Here is a 22,719-nt window from a genome sequence, read left to right as displayed (position 1 = left end):
GGAGGAGGAGCTGGGCCTGCGATGGGGGTTAGAGAGCCATACAGAAAGGAAAAAGGATGAGGGATGCCCCGAGGGGTGAAGGAACATGACTAGGAGCGAAAAGACCTCTCAGTAAGATCTATGGTCTGTCTCTGAGACCGACACTGAAGGGGACGCTGCTCCTGTTGGAGGCAGAGGGTGAGTTCTTGCCCAGAGCACACAGACCTCTGGAGTCTCTGGGCTGATATCTGTGGTGGGGCTGACTGGTCTTAGGTGGAGGATGTGCGTCAGGAGAGGAATCTCCTCCAGTACAGAATAGCCCCAGCTGTCCCGGTGTCTGTATCTCTAAACCTGCTCTTTCTAAACTTGAAGCGGCTGAGCTTAAACCCATCACTGACCTCAGCTAACTCTGCTTTTGTAGTGTCGGCTCAATCCTACGCTGGAACGAGAAAGAATAGCGCCAATGTCAGGGCCAGCTCGGGGCCCAGCAGCCGGCATGTGGTGGGTGCTTGGAAAAGGTCATTCTCCTCTCCTTCTCAGCAGCCTCTTAAGTTTCATTTCCTCTCCTGTGGAGGGAAGTTTCATCTTGCCATTGATATTCGCCTGCCAAAATCAAAGATACTTTTTTCTTTGTATCTGAGAACCCATGGACATCGCAAAGGAAATGTCTGTATGTCTGGTTCCCTCTCCACCCCTCCTCTGCCACCCAGGATGGGTATCATGGGTGTGAACTTCTGCAGTTCACACAGGGCCCCGGACTTCAAAGGCACCGGCTCTTGGCTTCGTGCTCTGCTGATGCCATATGGAAATTCTTAATAATATTTGAACAAAGGGTCCCCATCTTCTTTTTTCACAGGGTCCTACAGAGTATGTAGCTGGCCCTGTGACTATAAATCCAACCCCTAAAAGAACAAATAGCAGGTAAAAAATGACCATGGAAGAGTCAGGCCACTGGATTTATCTTCCCATCCACGTGTCAATGTTTCAGTGATGGGTCATTTGAAAATAATGAAAACACCTTAACCGTATCATTTGTAAATCAGAACATAATTGAGTACCTCTGAAATCTTAGACACACCCAATTGTTTTAAACTTTTTGTTTTGTATTAGGGTATAGCTGATGAACAAATAGTGTTATGATAGTTTCGGGTGAGTAGTCAAAGGACTCAGCCATATATATACGTGTCTCCATTCTCCTCCAACCTCCCCTCCCATCCAGGCTGCCACATAACAGAGCAGAGTTCCAAGTGCTATACATCAGGTCCTTGTTGATGATCTATTTTAAATATAATAGTATACACATGTCCATTCCAAACCCCTAACTATCCCTCCCCCCTTTCTTCCCTGTAGCAACCGTCAGCTCCTTCATGAAGTCTGTGAGTCCCTTTTGGTCTTGTCAGTTCATTTGTATCATTCCTTTTTAGATTCCACGTGGAAGGGATATCAAACAACACCTCCTTGTCTGACTTATTTCATCCAGTAGCACTCACTCTAGGCCCATCCATGTTGCTACAGATGGCGTGATTTCATTCTTTTTAATGGCTGGGAATAATATATTCCATTAATATACATACCACAACTTCTTAATCCTTCCCTCTGTTGATGGACATTTAGGTTGCTTCCATGTCTTGGCTATTGCAAACAATGCTGCAATGAACACTGGATGAACACCCAATGTTTAATCATATATTTTTTCAACATTAAGAACCAGCGTCACTTTCAGAAGGATTCTTCATTTATTCTCATTACCCCCATGTATCAATACATTGAAACTCTTAAAGTTACTTTAACTTCAATGAGGCATGACTCAATTATTATCACTCCAAATAGAGCCCTGAGTTCTTCCCTGAGAACCTTTCTCACTTGCTTGTAGGAAGTCTCTTGGCTTTACTGGAGACATCCATTCCCTGTAGAGTGTACATCTTAGAGCAGCAGCCTTAGAGGTAGGAAGGTGAGAGACGCCAGGGCGGAGAGGGTGTGCATTCCAGTTATTGATCTGGGCCTAGCCAGCAAACCTGCCTCATTCTCTCACCATCTGTGAAAAGCAAAGTCTCTACACAGATTAAGGCATCAAACCTGGATTATGGTGATTTGTGCTAAATGAAGCACCTGCTTGAGTTATCTAGATTCTGCAGTGCCAGGCCTGTACTATGCACTTCCCAGGTGGTGGTAGCGGTAAAGAACTCCACCTGCCAATGCAGATGGCATAAGAGACTTGGGTTCAATCTCTAGATCGAAAATCCCCTGGAGGAGGGCATGGCAACCCACTCCAGTATTCTTGCCTGGACAATCCCATGGACAGAGGAGCCTGGTGGGCTACAGTCCATGGGGTCGCAAAGAGTAGGATGTGACTGAAGCGACTTAGCTTGTATGCACGACCTGTACTCTATTCATTCTTTAATTCTGATCACAATTCATCACTGAGAGAGGGCAGGCCAGGGCGCGGAACCCTGAAACTGTGTAGCACCTTTACTGTGGAGATCACGATGCTGCCGTACTGTGAAATAGGAGGTATTTTCTACGAAGAGCACGCTTTGGGATTAGGTAGACTCAAGCCACATCGTTTTTCTTCTTCAAACAGTAGAATGCTTTCTGTAAAACCACAACCCAAACTGTAGGTTCTTGCTTGTTTTTAAGCTGTCATTTTTGTTTTCCTCTAAGAAAACAAAAGTCCTCATTTTTTTCTTTCTGTGCTTTTTCTCCCTCCAGCCTAAACCTCCATGGGAGGCAGGCAAATTTTTAAATGTCAGTCTTTCACAAACCCAGTTCACCTTCCTACTGGTCATTTTGCATCTTATTCTTTTGGTTAGGAAACTAGTTGGGACACTTTGTCATTCCTTAAATATTAGAATTCTGACTTTGTACACTTATCAATATCTTTTTTATTTTTAGATGCACAAGTTGCCGGGGGCAAATTGAGAAGGGAGGAAAAAAATCCACTAGGCTGTTTCCTTTTTTTTTTCTTACTAATGTTGAATTCAATTGGGGGTAGTAGTCTAGTGAATGCACTTTGGAATGTGCTAGCCTTCCCTGGGGAGCTGTAAATGATTATTTTTTTCTCTCAGGCCCGGCTGGCACAGGGGGTCCTGTTTCCGAGGCAGATTTAGAAGGTGAGGAGCCCTCTAAACCGCTGCTCCCAAGAAGGGAGATGCAGCCAGGATGCCTCACCCGGCTTAGCTCACAAGCTGGCCATCAGCCACTAAGTGTACAGGTGAGGCCTCCCCCGCTGTCTTGGGGTGAAGAAGTGGCTGTTTCACCAGCTCTGCCACAGTGATGAATTGAACTAAGAGCAGCTAGTTGCAGGCACTGGCCTGCCCTGGATCCCAAGGCCTGATCCAAGAGAATTTCAAGGATTTCCTTCTTCCTTCCTTCCTTCCTTCCATTATTTGTTGATTACCTGCTATGTGCCTGGCACTGTGCTAGATGCTGGATGGACAAGCTGGATGAAGCACGCAGTTTAGTAGAGCAAATCAACATCATACATCCCACAAGTTAGCAGATAGTTACACACTTTGTGTGTGTGCTAAGTCACTTCAGTTGTGTGCAATTCTTTGCAACCCCACAGACTAGCCTGCTAGGCTCCTCTATCCACGGGATTCTCCAGGCAAGAATACTTGAGTGGGTTGCCATAAAGTGCTCAGAAGGAAAACATGGTGTTGGGTCTTCCCTAGTGGTCCAGTAGTTAAGAATCCACCCTGAAATGTAGGGGACATGAGTTTGGTCCCTGGACAGTGAACTAAGATCCAACATGTAACTGGGCCCACGCACCACGACTAGAGTGCGCGTGCATGGCAACAGAAGATCCCGCACGATGCAAGGAACATCTGTGTGCAACACAGCCAAATTAATAAATAAATATTTCTTAAAAAGAAAAGAAAACATGGTGTGCTAAGTGAATCTGAAAGTGAAAGTCGCTTAGTAGTATCGGACTCCTTGCGACCCCAGGGACTATACAGTCCATGGAATTCTCCAGGCCAGAATACTGGAGTGGGTAGCCTTTCCCTTCTCCAGGAGATCTTCCCAACCCAGGGATCGAACCCAGGTCTCCCACATTGCAAGTGGATTCTTTACCAGCTGGGCCACAAGGGAAGCCCAAGAATACTGGAGTGGGTAACCTGTCCCTTCTCCAGGGGATCTTCCTGACCCAGGGATTGAACCAGGGTTTCCTGCATTGCAGGCGGATTCTGACTCAGGACCTTATTTAGCCTTGGGGCTAAGGAAAGGCCTCCAACTTGAACCCAGAGGTGTTACTCCAGGTTGAGAAACAGCTCCTGAGAAGGGCCTGAGACAGAAGCAATCTTGGATTTTCTAGGAAACTGAAAGGCAGCCAGTGTGCCCAGAGCTAAGTAAGCAAGAAGGTGAGCGGCACAGAGGAAGCCTGGAGAATAGAACAGGGCTGTGACAGGCAATGTTAGGGATTTAAGCCAAGGCATGACATAATCTGATTTATGTTTTCAGAAGGATTTTTCATTCACAAACAGGAAGCCTGCAAGAGCTTAATTTTGTTTAACAATTTGGCAATGAGATCAAGAAAGTATGCAGCTATGGAGACTATGAAATTGGGGGCAGCTGGGTGAATGAGCGAGGCTAAACTTTGAAAGTGACGTTTTATAAATTTATGCCATCTAAAATTAGGGTCAAAGGTCTGATCGCCTCGGTTGTAGTGACGGCTCTGGTGAAGAAATCACTTCTGTCCTTGGGAAAGCAAATTTGATTCCTAAAACCTCAAAACAAAACACAAGTAGCTGGAACCATCAGAGTGCCAAGCAGTCTGTCTGCAAAGCAGCTGTGAGCTTTTTCAGCTGTTCCTCAAGTTACACTGGGGTCAGAGGCCAGGAGAGGAGGAGAGGAAATGTGGGTGTTTGGACAAAATGGATCATGTTTATTTTCCTTTCTTCCCTTCCTTTGATTGAATGGTAAAAATGTGAGCAAGTGAACTCCACCTTCCCTCAGCGTCATCTCAGATGAGGGAGAGAGAGAGATCCGGGTGAGGCAGACAGGTGTTCTAGGAAGCACCAGATCGTGGAAGGACTGCTAATTTCTGTCTTGGCTTTCTTAGTAAACAATGAACACAGTGGAAAAGTCCTAGCACTTAACAAGAAGTGGGCAAAACACAGATGTACAGAACAGACTTTTGGACTCTATGGGAGAAGGGGAGGGTGGGATGATCTGAGAGAACAGCATTGAAACATGTATATTATCAAGTGTGAAACAGATCACCAGTCCAGGTTGGATGCATGAGACAAGTGCTCGGGGCTGGTGCACTGGGATGACCCAGAGGGATGGGATGGGGAGGGAGGCGGGAGGCGGGTTCAGGATGGGGAACACATGTAAATCATGGCTGATTCATGTCAATGTATGGCAAAAAACACTACAATATTGTAAAGTAATTAGCCTCCAACTAATAAAAATAATTGGGGAAAAAAAAAAAAAAACAAGAAGTGGGCATTTTGTTGACCCTGCTTGTGTGTCTGAAAGAGATGCTCTTTGCTATTCACAGAAGAAAATTGGTTAAGTTAGGGAATTGGGATTAATGTGCAGATTAAATTTATTTCTTATGAGTTATCCATGACTGAGCTTTTTAAAAAGAATGTCGTTGAAGCACAGTTGATTTACAGTGCTGTGTTAGTTCAAGTATATAGTAAAGAGATTCATTTATATATATTAAATACAATATATGTTTATCTATTTCTTTTTTACACTCTCTTTCATTATAGGTTATTGTAAGATACTGAATATAGTTCTCTGAGCTATATAGTGGAACCTTGTTGGTTATCTATTTTATATATAGTAGTGTGTATATATTAATCCCGAATCCCTAATTTGTCCCTCTCCCCCACCCCTCTCCTTTGGTGACCCTGAATTTGTTTTCTATGACTGTGATCTATTTCTGTTTTGGAAATAAGTTCATTTGTATCATTGTGTTTTTTTGTTTTTTTAGATTCCACAGTAAGCGATATCCTGTGTAATTTGTCTTTCTCTGAACCCATGACTAATCTTAACCCTTAACAAGTTCACCCCTTGTCCACTGGTCAGAGCGGAGCAGCACAATTTCCTAACCAGTAGATTTATATTCTGAAAAAATTCGTTTCTGTAAGATGAGAAAGTTTCTTCATTCCATAGATTTAAGATAAAGCAAGCTAATGTAATAACTCATTGATATTCTAGCATTTTATTATCCTTCAAGACACTTTTTAGACCCCAATTTTCTCTCCTAGCTTTTAGCAACTAAAATCATTTGAATACCTCTCTTAAGGGGAGAGAATGAGAAAGATGATAAAAACCAGATTGCTGCTTACCTGGCCCTAGGAAAGCTTGTTAGAGAATCTACCTGAGGAAGCTCTTAAGTACTAAATCCCATTATAACTAGTAGCCTTTCTACACAACTCTTGTATTGAGGAGGGGGGAAACATTTAAAGAGAATTAAAGAATTTTAATATTAAATAGTTCCTTTGAGATTATGTTGAGTATAATCCTAAATTATTATGCTGTGTTCTGTGTTCAGTGATGAAGCAGGAAAATATGTCAGCTGGTGAGCAAGTAGTTTTCCGAAGAGATATATACTCATAAATTATTATGTTTTCCTTCTTTTTATTATTTTTACTTTATTCTATGAAGCAAATTTTTTGAAAATAGTAGCTCTAACTTTCAGAATAAACTAAAATGTCATAATAAACTCATGATCTAGTGTGTTTAGTTTTTGAAATGCTTTTTCCCACAGTCAATGTAAGAAGAAAAGTTAATCATTACCTTCCATAACATTTATATTAGGAAAGATCTTAAGTTGAAAGCAAATAGTTTTTGTGAAACTACCCAGTGCTAATATATAATGTGATACTAATTTTGTTTGGTTTTGTTTCTGATGTTGATACTGATTTGAAAGCCTCATCATAAAAAATAAACTTAATTTTAGAAGACAACAGCCTGATAGCCTGACGGGAAGAGAGGGGGTGCAAGGAGATGATAGTTTGTAAATAAACCCGTCTTATAGATTAGGAAATAGAGACTCTTGTATACGAAGTTGCCCAAGAGAATACACCTAATCAGAGGCAGAGTCAAGCCCAGAATCCAGGCCTGTGACTCCTGGTTCAAGGCTCCATCCATTCTGGAAACCATCAAAGATGGCCTAGGTTGTAACTTTGGATATATTAGCATTAGTGTGACTTTTACATTCTTTTGTTAATGAAGACTTACATATTTATGTTTATAATTAGTATTAAAAAATCACTGAAATTTCAGTAAGACAATAGAGCATAATTTGAACCTTGTTTTTGCTTTCTAATCCTATTCAGTTTGAACTGGTTGCAAAACACACTTGTCCACTAGAGGTCGCCTTTCTTCAAGATGAAGGTCAGTTCCCTTCCCTAGAACACTGATTTTCAACTCTGGTTTTCAATCCACCACCACCTGAGAAAAATGAACAGCCCTTTTTGTGGTCAGGGACCTCCTGTTGCGTTAGCTAAATGCACTAATATTGGTAAGTAACTCTATTAGGGGCCGAAGGGGAGGTCTGCCCCCTTCTTCCCCTACACACACACGAAAAACCACACACACACATACTCTGTGTGAGTTCTGACTTGGCCCCTCTTGATGAGCCAACTTATTTTGGAAGTCTTGTGTTAACCCTGGCAGGTTTATACTACTTTTCACTTTTTCTGCCACTGCTCTCTCTGACTCCAAAGTCAGAGACTAAATGGAGACTAAAAGAAATGGTCCTTAAACACTGGCACAATTTGGGATGAAACCATATAAACTTCACCCAAATTTATCTAGGAGTCAGTTACTATCTTTCTTCAGTAACTGACTCCTATGCAGTGTGAATTTCAGGCAGGGTTGGCCAGAGAGTACAATAAACAAGTGCTTTGGCAGATTGTATTGAAATATAAACCAGCTCATTATTCTAGAGGGAGAGGGAGGCAGCGGCTATAGCAGGACCTGATGCATCAGGTTTCAGACCGTGTCTGCAGAAACCCCAGGGCTGCAGGAGGTATTTTTAGAGGTTCGTTAGCTCCTATTCTGTGAACTGCTGAACACCTCGGCCCCTAAAAAATCAAAGTGGAAATGAAAGAGTTCTGAGATGTGAATGTAATTCAGAATAGAGAACAAATGAAATTGTGAGGCTCTGGGCATTGGGAGAAGAATTTTCCTGTAAAGCCATGGTAAGAAGTGTATAACAACATTTCAGCCCAAGTTGTAGGATCTCATTCCCTCATATCTATTCAAAGAACTTCTCTCCACCCACTTTTCTGACATCAGCATATTAATTTATCCTGCCAGGGTAAGTAGTCTTTTATAGTCCTCAAAATTGAACTTGTAAATGTGTCATTGACCACAAAGGTGGTGGCTCCGTGCTATGGTCTTGCTGAAAATTCATGTCCAGGTAGGAAAAATGACCAGGGCTGTCCGAGAGGCCCAGCTGAGTTCAGTGTCAGGTTAGGTCTGCACATCTTTTTGGCACGTTCCCACATCAAGCCTAGTAGGTGGATTGTGCAAATCACAAGTGAATGCCTAGTGTATCCCATGAAGAGGCTGTTTCCAGGTTGATGAACTATTGTCAGTCTGGGTACTCTGTCTTTTTATATCTTGTTTATAAAAAGGAATGTGAGCAGTTGCTGTATGTTGTTAGTAAATCAGTTCTGAAATAAATTTTTTATGATGTTGCTTTCAAACTCCTGGACATGTTTAATGAAGAATATCCAGGGACTGTAGCATAAGCTATTATGAAGGACTGTTGCCATTTCCAACCACTTATCTGTGTGAAACAGGATTCTCTTGGTGTGGCACAAACTAAATAAAGAAATCAGTGTAAGCATGCAGTTGGAATAAGACTGTCACTGACTTTTATAAATTCTATTTTCAAATTTTTGTATATATAGAAAAACAGTCTCATGTTCCCAGTTAAGGATTTAATAAGTAAATAGTATCAATTTGAATGAAAAATAATTTTATTCTGATTGAAAACACTTTGGTTTATTTTATATATGAGTTTTCTTTTGAAAAGCAGACTTGAATACTTAAAGAAAAAGTGACAGCAATTGAGTCACACTAACAATTTACCCAGGCAACTATTTTGTTAATATCTGAAATAATAAACACAGGTGGAACCATTGTCAGAATAGTAAAAACTTTTGAGTAAATTAATTGATGTACATTTGTAAGACTATCAGGTAATTTTCTTATAAGGATAAAAAATTACAACCTATTTTTACCCTTCTCTCTCTCCCACTTTTGGGGCTCAGGGGATGTGGGAAGAAGTTGTGGACAATACAAATACCAAGCATCCTTTTCTCTGGGAAATGACCTTGGTGCAATAGTAGCCTCCAAGTCCACTACCAGGCACTCCTCCAAGAAATCTCAGACCAAATTAAGATGCTCAGATCACAGCTTATTAAATCAATTTAAAATGCATATCAAGATGCAAGGGAAAGAGATGGGATGAGCTGACATACTTAGTGTGATATTGTGATTAGGCCTTCTTCCCTCTTTCTGGCACAGAGCTCCTAAAACCCCTGGAATTTCCTAAGCAATGAGAGTGATAAAAGCATCTCCTGCTATCTGTGTTAGTGAGGTGATTTTCCAATATATGTCAGGATGGGAACCTGGAGGGTCAACCACAGAATTAGAGGGTGGGAACTTTCAGTCCCACCTCCTGACCTGAGAGAGGCGCTTGAGGTTGAATCAGTCACCACTGACCTGTGATTTAATCAGCTGCACCTATGAAATTAAGCCTTCATAAAAATCCAAACAGGACACAGTTTGGAGAGCTTCCGGGTTGATGGACACGTGGGAGTTTAGGGAGAGTGGAGCACTGCGGGAGAGGGCGTGGAAGCTGAGTCCTTTCCCCACACCTTCCCTGTGGCTTCTTTCCCATCCCATGACTCCTATGCGTGAGTGCCCAGTCACTGAGTCACGTCCGACTCTTTGTGACTCCACGATTGTAGCCCGCCAGGCTCCTCTGTCCATGGGATTCTCCAGGCAAAAATACTGGTGTAGGTTGCCATGCTCTCCTCCAGGGGATCTTCCCAACCCAGGGATCAAACCCCGGTCTCTTACATCTCCTGCATTGGGAGGCGAGTTCTTTACCACTAGCACCACCTGCTCCTGAGTTATATCCTTTTAAAATTAACCAGTAATCTAGTAAACAAAATGTTTCTCAGAATTCTGTGAACTGCTCTAGCAAATTAATTGAGCCCAAGGAGGGGTTTGCTTGAACCTCCCACCTCTAGCCCATTGGGCAAAAGTGCAAGTTAATAACCCGGACTTGCAATTGGCATTTGAAATGGGGAGGAGGGACAGTCATGTGGGTCGAGACTTTAACCTGTGGGCTCTGATGCTGTCTCCAGGTAGAGAGTGTCAGAACTGAGTGGACTTGTAGGATACTCAGTTGGTATCCAAGAATGACACGGTGTGGGGAAGCCCCCTCCCTGCACCAATTGGAATTGGTCCCAGAATCCTACTTAGGATATGGTACAGGAGTATGAAGGACTGCATTACCTGAGTCTAGGATTATGCGATATTTGTGTATCCAACCTTTCTGCCACATCCACCTTCCCTGTTGATGATACAGTCACAAGCCAGGGTTGAGGTTTCAGAGAGGAGGCCCAGTTAGACAGAAGGTGTCTGCCAAAGACACACAACCTGCTTGATCAGAGACACAGGGGCAAGTCCCCCTCACCTGATGAGCGGCTGTGGAACTGTATTTCTTGGGCAGAGGACAAATAGGGACAGAACGTGTGTCACCAGTGGGCAGTGTAACATCTAATGAATATTGAGGGCCTCGGGGTTGTTTAGCATGTCATGAATATTAGGTGCTTCTCTAGTCTTTCCATCCCTTTCTGTGTTCAGCTTGATCTAAGGCATCCAGGTTACTAACTTATTCTTCAGTACATCACATCTCATGAATTCTGCCTCATTGTCTAAATCCTGCACACTTCATCTATGTCTGACAACCGTTTACATACTTCATTGTTTGTACTTAACACATCTTACAGGTTTCATCTATCCCATCTGTTTTTCTTGTTTCTTATATAGCATTAGTCAGCATTTCTCAAATATTCTCAAGTAATAGAGCAACACCTTCTACAAGATATCTTGGAAGAGCTTTTCCCACACTGATCCTCCTTCTCTGATTCCATTCTAGCCAGCCTCCCCATCCTTGAGGTCTTTCCCTCAAGGACCCAATCAAGATGCTGGTCTGTGCTCTTTCATCTTTCCCCATCTCCACTATGGGCTCCTCTTTACTCAACAGTTCTTTGTAATTTCACTCCCCATATCTTCAGTTTCAAGGCTAAATGAAGTCCTGTTATGTGCTCCTGATCTAACTCATCCAGGATCTGGTCTTTCCAATTATTTCCCACCTATCATAGTCAGTTTCTCCCTTCTTCCTGGCTCCTTCCCTGATGCCCACATAGACATTTGGATCTCTATCTTACAGATCAACCACAACAACCACTTCTCTGATTCCATTATTTCCTCAAGCTATCAACCTGATGCTCTAATTTATCTACAACCTTCTTTACCAACTTCTCTCTACTCAGTCCTTCAACTTTTTAGTGGCTTGTAACTTGGTTTCTACCCCTAACACACTAGTACTGAGATTATTCTCGAGGGAAACTGATGACCTCCCAGTTGTCAGATCTAACGACTTATGGCTGTGCTTCCCTGCAGTATTTGAAACCGTGGCGCTCTGTCCCTTTGATCCCTCACTGTGGTGGTTTTCCTCTTCTTCTCACCTTATCACCCCACCCCCTTTCCTTCCTCTTACCCTCTAAATGCTGGCTTTCGCCCTAGGGGACTGTGTTCATTTTCTATTGCTGCTGTAAAAGATCACCCCAAACTTAGTGACTTAAGGCAACATGCATTTGTTGGTGTTCAGGTGATAAGCTGTGTCCAGCTCTTCTCTACCTCGTGGACTGCAGCATGCCAGGCTTCCCTGTCCTTCACTATCTCCCAGAGTTGGCTCAAACTCATGTCCATCGAGTCGATGATGCCATCCAACCATCTCATCCTCTGTCGTCCCCTTCTCCTCCCACCTTCAATCTTTCCCAGCATCAGGGTCTTTTCCAATGAGTCAGTTCTTCGCATCAGGTGGCCAAAGTATTAGAGTTTCAGCTTCAGCATCAGTCCTTCCAGTGAATATTCAGGACTGATTTCCTTTAGGATTGACTGGTTGGATCTCCTTGCAGTCCAAGGGGCTCTTAAGAGCTTCTCCAGCACCACAATTCAAAAGCATCATTTCTTCAGTGCTCAGCCTTCTTTACGGTCCAGCACTCACATCCATATATGACTGGTGGAAAGACCACAGCTTTGACTACACAGACCTTTGTCACCAAAGTGATGTCTCTGCTTTTTAATACTCTGTCTAGGTTTGTCATACATTATTTGTTGTAATAGATAAACATACATTTATGATCTTACAATTCTGGAGGTCGGAAGGCCCTAGGAAATCTCACTGGACTAAAATCAAGGTGTCAGCAGGCCTGTCACCTCCTGGAGGCTCTAGGGGGAGATCCACTTCCTTGCCTTTTCCATCTTCCAGAGGACTCCCGCCTTCTTGGACTGGGATTCTTCCTTTGTCTTCGCAGGCAACAACATTGGGCAGAGTCTTCCTCACACTGCCATCTCTGGTTCTTCCTCTGTTGCCCACGTCTTTTTGCCTTATAAGGACCCTCGTGATGACACTGGGCCCTGGATGACCCACAGTAATCTCCTTGTCTCAGGGTCAGCTGATTAACAAGTCTAATCCCTACCCCCCCCACCCCCACCCCAGCTCTGTGGGGACTGATGTGCCCAACATAGCAATGTCTCTGTTTGCTAGTCCTTTCTCTTCAATTTCTCCTTTCATCTAATCCATTTCTGCAACTGTCCTGACCCTGAAGAAGACCCCCCACATACTATCTGTTGGCCTGACTTCTCTTTTGAGCCCCTATTGCCTCCTGCACCTTCAACTCAAAACTTTATGGTGGAAAATAAAAGACCACGACTGCAACCCAACCCCACAGAATCAGTTCCTCCTCCTAACTTCTCGGGTTTCACAGCACCAAGATTACTTCAGCAGTGGTCTCAGAACCTCAGGACTATTCACTCTTCCAGGTCAGATCACTGGCTAGGTGCCATCAATGTATTTTTCAGAGTCTCATGGAATGCATCCCTCTGTCTTCAACTTTCCATTGCTACTATCGCCTCCATCTGTCCGGCCTCTTTTTATTCCTTGGACTGTTGTTGTTGCTTTTAATTCGGGAAGGGGGGCTGGAAATCTATTTTCTGTTCCTTTCTAGGGCCCTTTAGAGCTGTTTTACATATTATTCTAATTTTTTCATGTCATCGACCCAGTAAACCAGGAATTAGCATCCTTAGTTTATAGATGAAGAAACTGAGGCTAAGAGCAATGAAGTAACTTTCTGAAACTCATAATCATTCATTTGTTCATTTAAAAATATTGAAAGCCTATTATAGGCCAAGTATTATTTCAAATGTTGGGGATAATAGTACTGAATTAATTAACCATGACCTAAGTTCTAAGGAAAGTTACCCTAATCTAGAAATAGAAAAAATAGACTCAAGAAGTAGAAAACCAAATGAACAAGATTATTGCAATCTCCCAGCTAACCTAGCTAAGCGTTTTCTTGCTTTTCTGAATTCCTAGTGAGCAAACAACAAAATCTCCTTGGTAGCACTTTACTCATTCAACACTATATATAGTCATTTGTATACTGCCTTATTTCCCTAACCAAACTCCCTGGAGACAGAAACACTGCCTCACATGGCACATAACAGGATTTTGTTTCAGCTACAAGGTTGTGACAGTCAAAGAAGAGGTTCAGGAAAGTACTCTGTAAACTGTAAAGCCATTTTCTAAGGTTTATTGTCATCAGTGATGCCGGCTGTGATCTTCTTTGGGCAAGTCATCCAAGGACCCAGGTCCCCTTGATGTGGACAGGGTCAATTTTCCTTACAATTCCTTTTCTTCCCTTACCTGGTGAAAACGCACAATGTAACACTGTATGTTGGGTTGGCCAAAAAGTTCATTCAGGTTTTCTGTGTCATCTTACGGAAAAACCTGAATGATTTTTTTTTTTGGCCAATCCAACAACGCAAGTTTCTAAGAAGCTTAAAAGTTATTGCTTAAGACAATGACTTTCTTGTTCATCTTCCCCACTCCCCAATACCTTCATTTTTTCCATAATATTTCATTACAAAGCTTTTCAAACTGAAAAGTTTTTAGGTGACTATCCATCTATGCACCATCCAGATTCTACCATTACTGTTTTACTAAACTTGCTTTGTCACAGTTTTCCAGTTATCTTGCCATTCATTCATCTCATTTATTTGATGCATTTCAAAGGAAGGTATTACTAAACTGCCCCCTAAATACTTCAGCTGCATATCATTAACCAGATCATTTTTATTCTTTTGAGGTACATTTGACATACAATGAAATGCACAAATCTTAAATGTTTTATTCAATGGGTTTTGACAATATATACTCCTCTGTAAGCCAAGCCCTTTCAAGTCATTCAGCTTGTGCCAGAAAGTTCCCTTATACCTTTCCCAAGTCAGTCCCTGACCCCAGTAGTTCACTCTTGAAGCTGTATGCTCAGATGACCTGCAGATGTGACTTTTTACCACTATATTTACTATCCAAAACACCCTGTCATTCTGTTCCCATTGCAAAAATTTATTTTAATCTTTTTTTCAGCTTTCTTGAGGTATAATTGACAAAATTTGTATATATTTAAGGTGTACAAGATGGTTTCCTATTAACGTACGTTGTGAAGTGATCACCACAATCAAGCTAATTAGCATTCATTATTTCATATAATGTATATAATATAATATAATATAATTTCTTTCAACCCCTACCCCCTCTCTGTGGCAACCACCTGTTTATTCTCTGTATCTATGAGTCTGTTTCTCTTTAGTTCTGTTTGTTCATTTGTTTTGTTTTTTAGATTCCACATATAAATAAAATCATGCAATATTTATCTTTGTCTGTCTGACAAAGACACTGAACATAATAGCCTCTAGATCTACCCATGTTGTCACAAATGGCAAGACTGCCTTCTTTTTTATGGCTGAGTTATATATATATATATATATATATATGCCACAGGTTCTTTATCCATTCATCTGTCGAGGGACATAAGCTGCTTCCATATCTTGGCTATTGTAAATAACACTACAGTGAACGTAAGCGTGCGTATGTCTTTTTGAGTTAGTGTTTTTATTTTCTTGGGGAAAATACCCAGAGGTGGAATTGCTGGATCAGATGTGCTTCCCAGGTGGCTCAGAGAGTAAAGAACCCACCTGCAGTGTGGGAGACCTAGATCCGGTCCCTGGGTTGAGAAGATCGCCTGGAGAAGGGCATAGCAACCCACTCCAGTATCCTTGCCTGGAGATCCCCCACGGACAGAGGAGCCTGCGGGCTGCAGCCGATGACGTTGCAGAGAGTTGGACACGGCTGCGTGGCTGAGCACAACAGAGCACGTGGTAGTTGTGTTTTTAATTTTTTGGAGAATTCTCCATAGTCTTTTCCATACTGGCTGCTCCAATTGACATTCCAATAGTATACAAGTGTTCCCTTTTCTCCACATCCTCTCCAACACTTGTTATCTGTTGTCTTTTTGATGACAGCCATTCTGATGGATGTGAACGGATATTTCATTGTGGTTTTGATTTGTGTATCCCTGATAATTAGTGATGCTGACCATCTTTCCTGTGTCTGTCGGTCATCTTCATTCTGTTGCTATTAATTGCCACAAACGAAAAAGTACTTTTCAGGATTTAAAGACATAATAGTTTGCTTGGTGGAAGAAATAGGAAAAATGGCTTACTGAGGCAATGGTCTAATTTTTCTTCTTTTAAAACATACTTTGAATTCAGCTTTAGGTCGAACCACTCTGCTACCTCTCTCTTACCTTATGATAGATTTTGATTTCAAGGTCAACCTACATTAGTTCAGTGAAAAGGGGTTTATTTCTTTAAGTCCTGTGGTTCTCATTTAGCATTTTTTTTTTTTTTTTGAACACACTCACAAGAAAATCTGGAGGGTTTTTTTTTCCTTCTTACTGCCGTTGCTGGAAGATTTATGCTCTTGGGCATGTCACCACTCTCTCAGGCCTCAGTGTCCATATCTGGAAAATAACAGTTTATCTCTTAAGTCCCCATCTAAATCTGAAACCCAGTACTTTCTGTGGGAAGAAAAGTTATGAAGACCTGAGAACAAAACAAAAGCATCTTCATGCTACATACAGTAATATATTAAATAGTTCATCAATATTTTTTAGTCCCAAAATAATAAATATTACTGTATCTTGGTAAGTTATTCTAGCTTATGTGTTCTTGGAACAGCTGATTTCTGTTTAAAGTTTTTTGTACTAGCAAATCATAATTTAAATTGTAACACAAAGTCTTTTCCAATGAATGACTGTAGAAGGAAGCTTGCTTGATATATTCCTTTTTTTTTTTAATCTTGTTTATACTGCTTTAGAGAGCTTTTTGACAGGATTTGGGAGACAATTGTCAGAAATCTGTTCTCCCCATAGCCACCTCTGAGTCACTTCCACTATTTATGGAAGAGCAACTGTGAAGAGTGGGATCATGTTTAGGCTTTTTTTTTTTTTTTAAACAACACATGATAAATGTCTTTAGAAGTTTATGTAATACATCCTGAAGCTTTCAGTTTTCAGAAGAGAACAGAGTCCAAAAAGCAACTTTTTAGGCCTTGTATAGCTTGAAAGCATGTTCCTGAGTCTTAGGGTCCTAGATTGTCAAAGGAGTAACCTGAGTGAAGTTTTAGCAGTCTTTGGAGTAAAGCTGTTCTGTCTTGGAAAGCTGCAACTCTGCCTCCTATATCAGGCATAAGATTTCCATTTCATCTTATTTGCTACCTTGCAAAGGAATTTTACTTTGGCTTACTTTTCCTTGCACATACTTCAGATTCCAGAGACTTCATCTGCGCGGTTGTTTAGCAAGACACTCCACAAAGCAGCCTCTGTCTCTGTCCTATATGGATTGCTCAAGAGGGAGAAATGAAATTTAGGATGGGGATATGTTGCCTGTTGTTTACTTTCGCTGAAGACTTTCTGTCCTCTTTTCTGTTTAAGAAGACTCATCATCTAGCTCAGCTGTCTGCTTCGTTCATCAGGCTCTCATTGGACCACCTGCCAATAAGCTGGCCTAAGAAGTCTTGTACATGTTAGTGGCCTAGCTATCTCCTAGATTCCAGGCCCTCGAGTTTGGCGGAGTGCGTGTCCAGAGTGCTTTTTCCTGGGAACCCAACGAGCCTGTGCGGAAATGGCAGCCTGTGAGATCACCAGCTGGGTCTTTCCTATCACCTTTCCACTGTCTTAACCAGGAAGCTGAAGCCAGGCTTGTGAATGTGTCTCTGGAATTGAACTCAGCCAACTTCTCTCCTGTCAGAATCTCAAGTCATGAAAATTAAGAACACACAGAAAAATAGGTTTTTCTCTTTCCAAGTAACAGAGATGTTGTCAAGTTATAAGATTAAAAATATTTCGCCAAATATCCTTAACACAAACTCTCAGCACTCCTTAAGATCGAGTTTGATATGAAAATTTGTCAAATGTGTTGATCCCACTCATCAAGCAACAGTACTTGTTTTTCTTATTAATAGCATAATGAAGACCTTGCAGTTATTAGTAAGACTATTGAAGAAGACAGATATAGATGTAGCAAAATAGCTTAAGAATGTTTTTAAACTTGGCTTAAATTCAGTCAGGATTTTACTGAGTTCCATTTGTTTGAGCATCATTTTGAGAACCATTTCTTTTTATTAAGAAACAACAAAATGAGTTGCCTATGGCAACTGAAAAATATAGATAGGGAAATTTTATTGTGTTTATTTTTAAAATTTTCTATCATTAAATTAGCTTCAAGAATTTATAGGCCTAGTTGTTCCTCCTTATAAGCTAAAATCCTACAACAGCCCTGAAGAAGTGCAAAACAGGCTCCTCTTTTTATCAGAGACATGTATGGTCCAACTTGTGTGTCCTTTGATTACTATCTGGAAGTCAAGAATCCTTTCTATTATGGTCACTTACATGGAATGGTCTGTTTCTAGGATCATATTGCTGTATTGAGGGTGTCTATATATTCTAGTAATAGCACTGGGATACACACACACACACACACACACACATATATAGCCTTACTTTTAAAAAAACTTGCAGTTTGGTTTCATTTTCATGAAATGAATTATACTGACTTTAATACTTTAATAAGCCCTCTCCCTAAAAAGTTATGGGAATAATTATTTCATCTTCTTCTGTTTGACTTAAAAAGCAGATAAGAACCAAAAATGAGTGGAGAATCAAAAGAATTCCAAAATAATATTTTTAAAAAGAATGAAGGCCCTCATTTTAGCTGTAAAGTTGACAGACACTTCAAACACTCAACACAGAGAACCACCCCTTCGGGGTCAAAATTCAGAATGGATTGTTTTCCCTTTCGCCTGTCCAAAGTTCTGAAATGATTGTTAAGGGCTCTCGTTTCATAAGCACCAGGCAAGCAGCATCCGTGGGCAGGAAGGATGATGCCGGAGGCTAGAAATGTTCAACTGCAACATTGATTTGTGTCTGTCCCTCTCCCTCTCCCTCGCTGGCCTTTTTCCCTTTAATGAGGACTAGAATGTTTCCACATCAGTTAACTGCCTTCATAAAGCACCAGAAGGTCACACCAGCCCCAGACTGATCCTTTTCTTTGTGTCGATAATATAATTGGCTGATTGTGCCAGTGATGAGCGCGCCCCCTCCCCCAGCCGGGTCCTAGCTCCATGTTTGTGAGCCTTACTGCTGGTTTCCGAGGAGAGCAGCCGGGCTCGCTGCGCGCTTCCCAGCGCAGGCAGTGCCACTGCGCAGGTTGATCAGCGAAACAGCATCCATTTTAATCTGCGGGGAGCCCCTGCCTTCCCAGGGCGTTCTCTCGCCAGCGGATGCTCCGCGCTTTCCCTCCGCAGCCTCGCTGAGCAGTCCTGCTTTGGGGTCTGCTCCCTAGGATGCACTGAGATGGTACACCAGGAGAACTGTTCGTATCAGGTAAGATTTAAAGCCTGATCGTGAGGCCGGCATCCTTTGGGAGAGGAGGCCTTCCTCGTCCAGAGCAGCAGGTTGCCTCTTTCCGGGTTTTCACGGGATTTTGCCATGCTACACTCCTTGCCTCCATCACATTACAGTGTCTGAATTGTAATTAGATTTTCTGGGGAGTAATGGGGCAGAAAACTCTGTTTCTTGGCCTTTAAAGCATATGTGAAATCCGCTGAGGTGATCTGTGTTTTGCACATTCTGTATGTCTCTGCAAAATAAGAGAAATCGGGTTGAACTTTGAATTTAAGAGGCTTTGGAAAAGAAAAATCTGGGTGGAATTTCACATAGATAAAAGGCAAAAATGTTTTTGCTCATTGCATAGGAGGCAAATGGCTTCACATCCAGTTTTTAGGATTGTCTTGAAGGAAATTATGTAAATCGGAAGTAATAACTGATGATCTGAGAAATTTTCAAACACCAGCTGGTACGCACTTGACATTTAAAGTTGCACTTGTCTCTCCAAACTTATTTTTACTAGTATGTTGTTTTAAATGACTAGTAAATAAGAATTAAGGTACCAGCATGCATAAAAAACTCCAAATAGGAAATTTTTAGTAATAGGTACTCATCTCTATCCCTAATTTTCTGTCTGGAGTTATGAAGTAAACACTTAGAGGATCTCGAAAGACCAATTCTAGAGTGTGACTGAAACTATGGAAGCAACACTGAAAATATCTTCCTCGTAAACAGACAACGAGAAGGTTCTCAGAGAAATTTCTCTGCAGCAGCAGGCAGGGCTAGTCCAAATGCCGGATAGTTAATATCAGGGTATTACTCAACTGACCGAGTTTAGAAGCTCCAAGGGACCATTTCTCTAATTTAACAGTGCTTCTTCCTTGTGTGAGGTAAGTTACCTGAGACCAGCAGGTGTTTCTCAGAAGGTCGGATTTCACAGTAGTGAATGTATGCAGGCAGAATAGTACATCTCACAAGACTCAAAGCAGTCGTTTCTCAGCTAAGTAATGTATGCCTAGAAAATACGTTTATGCACTTTTTTTCTCGGCTTAATAATTGGAATTTTGTAATTGTGGGCTTGTCTCATAGTATTTTCATTTTATAGTCCATTTAGGTCCATAGATCCTAGGTAACAAGATTTATGCTTCATGGGAGTTCTTACCATGTATGAGAAAAGGGTCATGATGCTGAGGAAACAACAAAACTTACACAGAATACAGTGGGGGAGTGGAGAGTGTCGACTTTTATGGAGAGCCTAACCTACTTATGGCATGGCTCCAGGTGATTAAATTACTATAATAATTAAAATCATTTTTCTGCTTGCTTTTTAGAGAAGCTATGTAATGTAATTTTTTGAAGGCAGGATGCTACGAGATTATTCCCTTTATCTTTTCATTTCGTGGAACATGGAGTCACTGGTTTTACAAGTCACAGATTGGTCAGATGTCAGCAGTGCCATCGGGAGGGGAGGGGTTTTTTAGCCTTCTGCTTCCAGAGGAAAACAAATTGATTTTCTTTTATATGAACTACAACATATAACACTGATTGTGTGTTCAATAGTTTTTGAAGTATTTATTGCTTATTTTTACAATAAAACTATGTCCATTAGGCAGGTGATAATAGGCAATAGATTCTACATCTCCATGGGATTTTATAGAACTTTATGTGCCTGTCCTTTTGAAATTCTCTCCCTCTGTTCATAACTCAGCCAATAAAGAAACATTAGCCTTGAAGCCATGTCTCAGTCCTACTTGGAAACCTTAGTTTTTGAACCCCCTGACACCACAGATTCTGAAAGGGCAGTTTCTCTAAGTTCTTGATGTTATCATGGTCACTGGTAAAATCAACAATGATTTTTTCAGAAATGTCCCCTTTTCTGATGAAGGCTTGCTTATTTATCTATCTATTCTTAAGGATGATAATAGAGTGGTTAAAACAAAGTCCCTAGACTAGCATCTTAGTGAGTAGAAGGAATTTACTTGTAGGACTGATTCCTTTCATCTGTAATGTATACCGTGGTTTCTTTTTTTCTTAATCTGATTTTGTTTTTTTAAATTGAAGGATGATTGCTTTACAGAATTTTGTTGTTTTCTGCCAAATATCAACATGAATCAGCCATAGGTATATATATGTCCCCTCCCTTTTCTTTTTTTTTTTTTGGCATATGGTCATTTCCTGACCAGGGATGGAACCCAGGCCCTCTTCAGTGGAAGCACAGAGTCTTAACCACTGGACTGTCAGGAAGTCCCCTATACCTCGATCTCTTAACGGAGAGACCATGAATGGGGCTTCGGAGGCCATTCCCCTCGGGCTTATTTGGATAATTTGGGGCATGTGTCTGGGTGTGTGTTATTGTTACCTTTGTCATCATCATCATCATCTTCTGAGCAATAGCGGTCTCCTGACTACTCCTGCCCTTGGCCTGTTCTGTGGTCCATGTTCAATGCAGAATTCAAATGCTCTCTTAAGACCGGAATCAGAGCCTGCCACCGATCTCATAACTCTCCTCCTGGGCGTAAAAACCCACGTCCCACCAGGGGCCCCTGGGGTCTTACATCCCCTCGCCCCTGATTCCGCTCAGACTCCTCTCGCAGCCCCCTCCGCCCCTTCACCCCCTCTTCTCATGTTTCCTGCCATGCTGTCTCTCCTGCCAGGTATGTGCTTCCCCCCCAGGGAGCCCAGTTAGTTGCAGGTTTAATGAGCAGTCTGCCCTGTTTGGGGCATGTTTACACTAAAAAATTGTTCACTTCTACCTGAAATTCAGATTCACCCAGACATCAGGTATTGGTCCTGTTGGTGACCCCCACAGCTTACTCTCTCTCACTTTCTTCAGATCTTTGCTCACACGTCACCTTCTTGTGAAGGCCTCCTCTGGACTTTCTGTGTCAACTTCCAATTCCCCAACTCTATCCCAGTCTTTCTATTACATGTTATTTTTATATTTGGCGTTCATCACCATCCATCCGACTCCATGTGCTGTGCCGTGTTCAGTTGCTCAGTCATGTCTGACTCTTGGCGAGCCTGTGGACTGTAACCTGCCGGGCTCCTCTGTCCATGAGATTCTCCAGGTGAGAATACTGGAATGGGTTCCCATTTCTTCCTCCAGGGGATTTTTCCGACCCAGGGTTTGAATCCACATCTCCTGCGTTGGCAGATGGATTCTTTACCACTGTGCCACCTGGGAAGTCCATCAGACTACATTTTTGTCTATTTTTTGTCTTCCTTACTCCACAGAAGCTCCACGAGGACAAGGATTTTTAGGTTTGTGTCCATCTGCTCTCTCAGTGCTAAGAGCAAGCTCTCAAATAATACAGATGGATGTGACTATTGTATGTAAAATTGAGTAAGAAAAAAGGCACTGTAAACACTCTAGCATTGTGGTTTCTCACACTTTGATGGCCACTGGGATGATTTTCAACCCTATTCCTATTCCGACTCCCTGCCATCAACATGCCCTGATTTCAGTGTCTTAAGATCAGATTATCCCTTTATTTTTTGTTACTTTTCTCATCTGTAAATGGTATTTTTTTCTTGTTAACATCCTGGCATGAGAGTTGGCGGGTCCCTACCAGAGGCCACCTTTCTGTATCAGCAAGTTGGTTACCATGAATTATGAGCCACTTTCTCCTACTGTTTACATAAAGGGCTCAGTGAAGATTACAAAGCAGCCCAAGGAAACCAT

The 22,719-nt window shown here is 41.8% G+C and overlaps 1 protein-coding gene across 5 annotated transcripts in view; it reads left to right on the top strand.

The window, feature by feature from the left end:
• The window catches only part of LOC110130659 (schwannomin-interacting protein 1), an 846,110-nt gene that overhangs the window by 765,755 nt on the left and 57,636 nt on the right, over positions 1 to 22,719 (top strand). Inside the window, exon 1 of one of the 5 annotated variants that reach the window (XM_020882815.2) lies at positions 18,703 to 19,034. The exons of the other annotated variants lie outside the window; for them this stretch is intronic. Coding sequence (XP_020738474.1) covers positions 19,005 to 19,034 — 30 coding nt within the window. The 5' untranslated portion in view covers positions 18,703 to 19,004. Of the gene's footprint in view, positions 1 to 18,702; positions 19,035 to 22,719 lie in introns of those variants that run through there. 5 annotated transcript variants of the gene reach the window in all.

The sequence above is a fragment of the Odocoileus virginianus genome, chromosome 4 (genome assembly GCF_023699985.2).
Source record: "Odocoileus virginianus isolate 20LAN1187 ecotype Illinois chromosome 4, Ovbor_1.2, whole genome shotgun sequence".
NCBI classification, from domain to species: Eukaryota; Metazoa; Chordata; class Mammalia; order Artiodactyla; family Cervidae; genus Odocoileus; species Odocoileus virginianus.
Note: the sequence above shows the minus strand (reverse complement) of the source record. Positions and strands in the feature narration are given on the sequence as shown.